The sequence below is a fragment of the Hibiscus syriacus genome, unplaced genomic scaffold, assembly GCF_006381635.1.
Source record: "Hibiscus syriacus cultivar Baekdansim isolate YM2019G1 unplaced genomic scaffold, ASM638163v2 tig00110831_pilon, whole genome shotgun sequence".
In the NCBI taxonomy this organism is placed as follows: Eukaryota; Viridiplantae; Streptophyta; class Magnoliopsida; order Malvales; family Malvaceae; genus Hibiscus; species Hibiscus syriacus.
The window spans coordinates 3,896,707-3,899,044 of record NW_024062882.1 but is presented as its reverse complement, the minus strand read 5'-3'; the positions used below and the strand labels follow the sequence as shown (position 1 = coordinate 3,899,044).

At 39.9% G+C, this 2,338-nt stretch overlaps 1 protein-coding gene across 1 annotated transcript; it reads right to left on the bottom strand.

Moving 5' to 3' along the window:
- Nucleotides 1-461: 461 nt before the first annotated feature.
- LOC120142853 lies at nt 462-1,980 on the bottom strand. Its single transcript, XM_039157336.1, has 3 exons — nt 1,744-1,980; nt 1,204-1,419; nt 462-596 (listed from the first exon to the last, which is right to left on the bottom strand). The coding sequence occupies exons 1-3, from the start codon at nt 1,978-1,980 to the stop codon at nt 462-464; spliced, it is 588 nt and encodes a 195-aa protein (XP_039013267.1).
- Nucleotides 1,981-2,338: the final 358 nt, after the last annotated feature.

The following is a 2,338-nucleotide window of genomic DNA, read 5'->3' as shown; positions in this document are numbered from 1 at the left end:
CCACGACCCATACTGCCATGAGCTAAGTTTACAATAATAGGCAGCAGATCAACTTGTTCATCAAACCCAACCAACTGTGACTCAGCATCCATTAGCATCGTGTAAATCATATCTAGAGACAATATTTCTTTTGTGGTTGTTATAACTTCCATGAATGGCTGGTATTCACGTGGCAAACCTTTCAAGATTGTAACAATATGCTCAATATGAGAAATAGCACTCCCATAAGAAGCAAGTGTGTCACACACCTCTTTCACTATTGTAAGATATGTGTGCATGTTGTCACCGCCTTTCTTCAACGAGTGAAGTTTGTAATGAAGATTCATTAATGCTGTTGTGGACCTGTTTGCAAAGAACTGCAACATTGATCTCCAAATTGCCGCAGCAGTTTCTGCTCCCACGAATTGAGGAAGAAGATGAGGGATGATGGTCAATAACAACCAAGAAACAACAACACTATCTTATGCAACAAATTCTTCATAGCTTTCATTAATGCGTTCCGCACCAACATCATCTAGCACAGTCTCTGGTGGAGGCATCATGGCTCCAGTTAAGAGTCGTTCAAGGCGGTGACTCCAAATCATCAACAAGATCTGCTGTTTCCATAGAAGAAATTTGTCTCATCAAGGATAATGTTGACCTTCTTGTTCGAGAAACTCTTCGCACATCCAAGCGTAAGATCCATAGTAAGAACAAGATAGCAATAATGGCGCACGCAGCGGAAAGAACTTCTCAAATCCACCCAGAACCACCGGCGATTGATACCATATTAAGCTAATGCTTCTTAACAGAATATAAGCATATTCATTAATGGAAAATGTGTGTGTTCAAGCTGTACATCTACAAGCTATTAATACATAGCTTTGCAAGCAGTTACTGCTAACAACCTACTAACAGCCTAGCTAACCACCTTCAACATCTAACAAACTCCTAACTGTTGCTGACTCAGCTAACTGTTGTTTACTCAGATTACATGCATACGTATGCTGCATATACCTCTAATAGTCCCATAAGTCACACGATGGTGAAGAAGAGGGACCCCAAGATAACGACCTAAGTCATCCACCTAGGTAAACTGAAATCCTGTATTGATCTCCTCCTTGATCCTTGGCGATACATTCTTTGAAAAATAAACATTCGTTTTCAAGAGACTAACTTATGGCCTGTGCACCTATAAAAATTATCAATAACTCTTCTTATAACTTGCAATTGTTCCATCGTTGCTTCCGCAAAAAGCACCAGGTCATCTGCAAAGAAAAGATGAGAAAGACGTGGTCCTCCTCTCCCCAACTGAATTGGCTTCCACCTACCCGCATCAACTTTAGCTTGGATTGCATTAGCTAGCCGTTCCATACAAAGAATAAAAAGATAAGGCGAGTGGATCACCCTGGCGAATCCCCCACGAAGGAAAGAACTGAGCTGAAGTATGCCCATTCCACAGGATCTGTGTCGAAACACTCGAAACACAATTCAGAATAAGAGTCCGAACATCATCCGGGCAACCAATTTCTCCCAGAGTTTTATCAATAAATTGCCATTCCAATATACCATATGCTTTTTCTAAGTCTATCTTGATAGCCACCCACCCAACTTTCCCAGACTTAAAACGCGTCGAATGAATCACATCCCGGGCAATAATTATATTATCTGTAATGCTTTACCCAGGAACAAAACTCTTTTGGTTCCCCGAAATCTAAGTAGACATTAAGGGCTTTAATCTGTTTGCTATAAGCTTCGTTATACCTTGTATAGAACTGTGCAAAGACTAATTGGACGGAACTGAGGAAAATTCTCCGGACTAGCAACCTTTGGAATAAGCACTAGGAGGGTTCGGTTTAATTCCGCTGGCACACATCCCGTCCGAAATGCCTCCATGACCACTTGACAAACATCCTTCCCCACAATCTCCCAATTCTTCTGGAAAAAGTACGCTTGGAAGCCATCTATTCCCGGAGCCTTGGATGGATCTAGCTCAAGCATGTTTTTTTTAATGGTAACGGCTCAAGGCTTTATCATTTTTATGTCCAATAATTTATAAAAACTTTTTTTTTAAATGATTAAATAATAATCGGATCAAACAATAACGACACATTATAAAAGATTTTGTCAAAAATACAAGTCCAATAAATCATGTTTATGGGACCCTTGAATACGTAAAATCTCGTAACATTATTCATTTGATCCTTAAACACGTCTAATACCTAAATCTCAGCTGTTGTATTAGTTTTGGATTGTAGCAAATTAACCTTTAAACACGTCTGACCAAATCTCTCGTTCCACCTCTGGATACGCTTATTATTAACATGGCACCGATGACATTTTTTTTGGCCTTGACAGC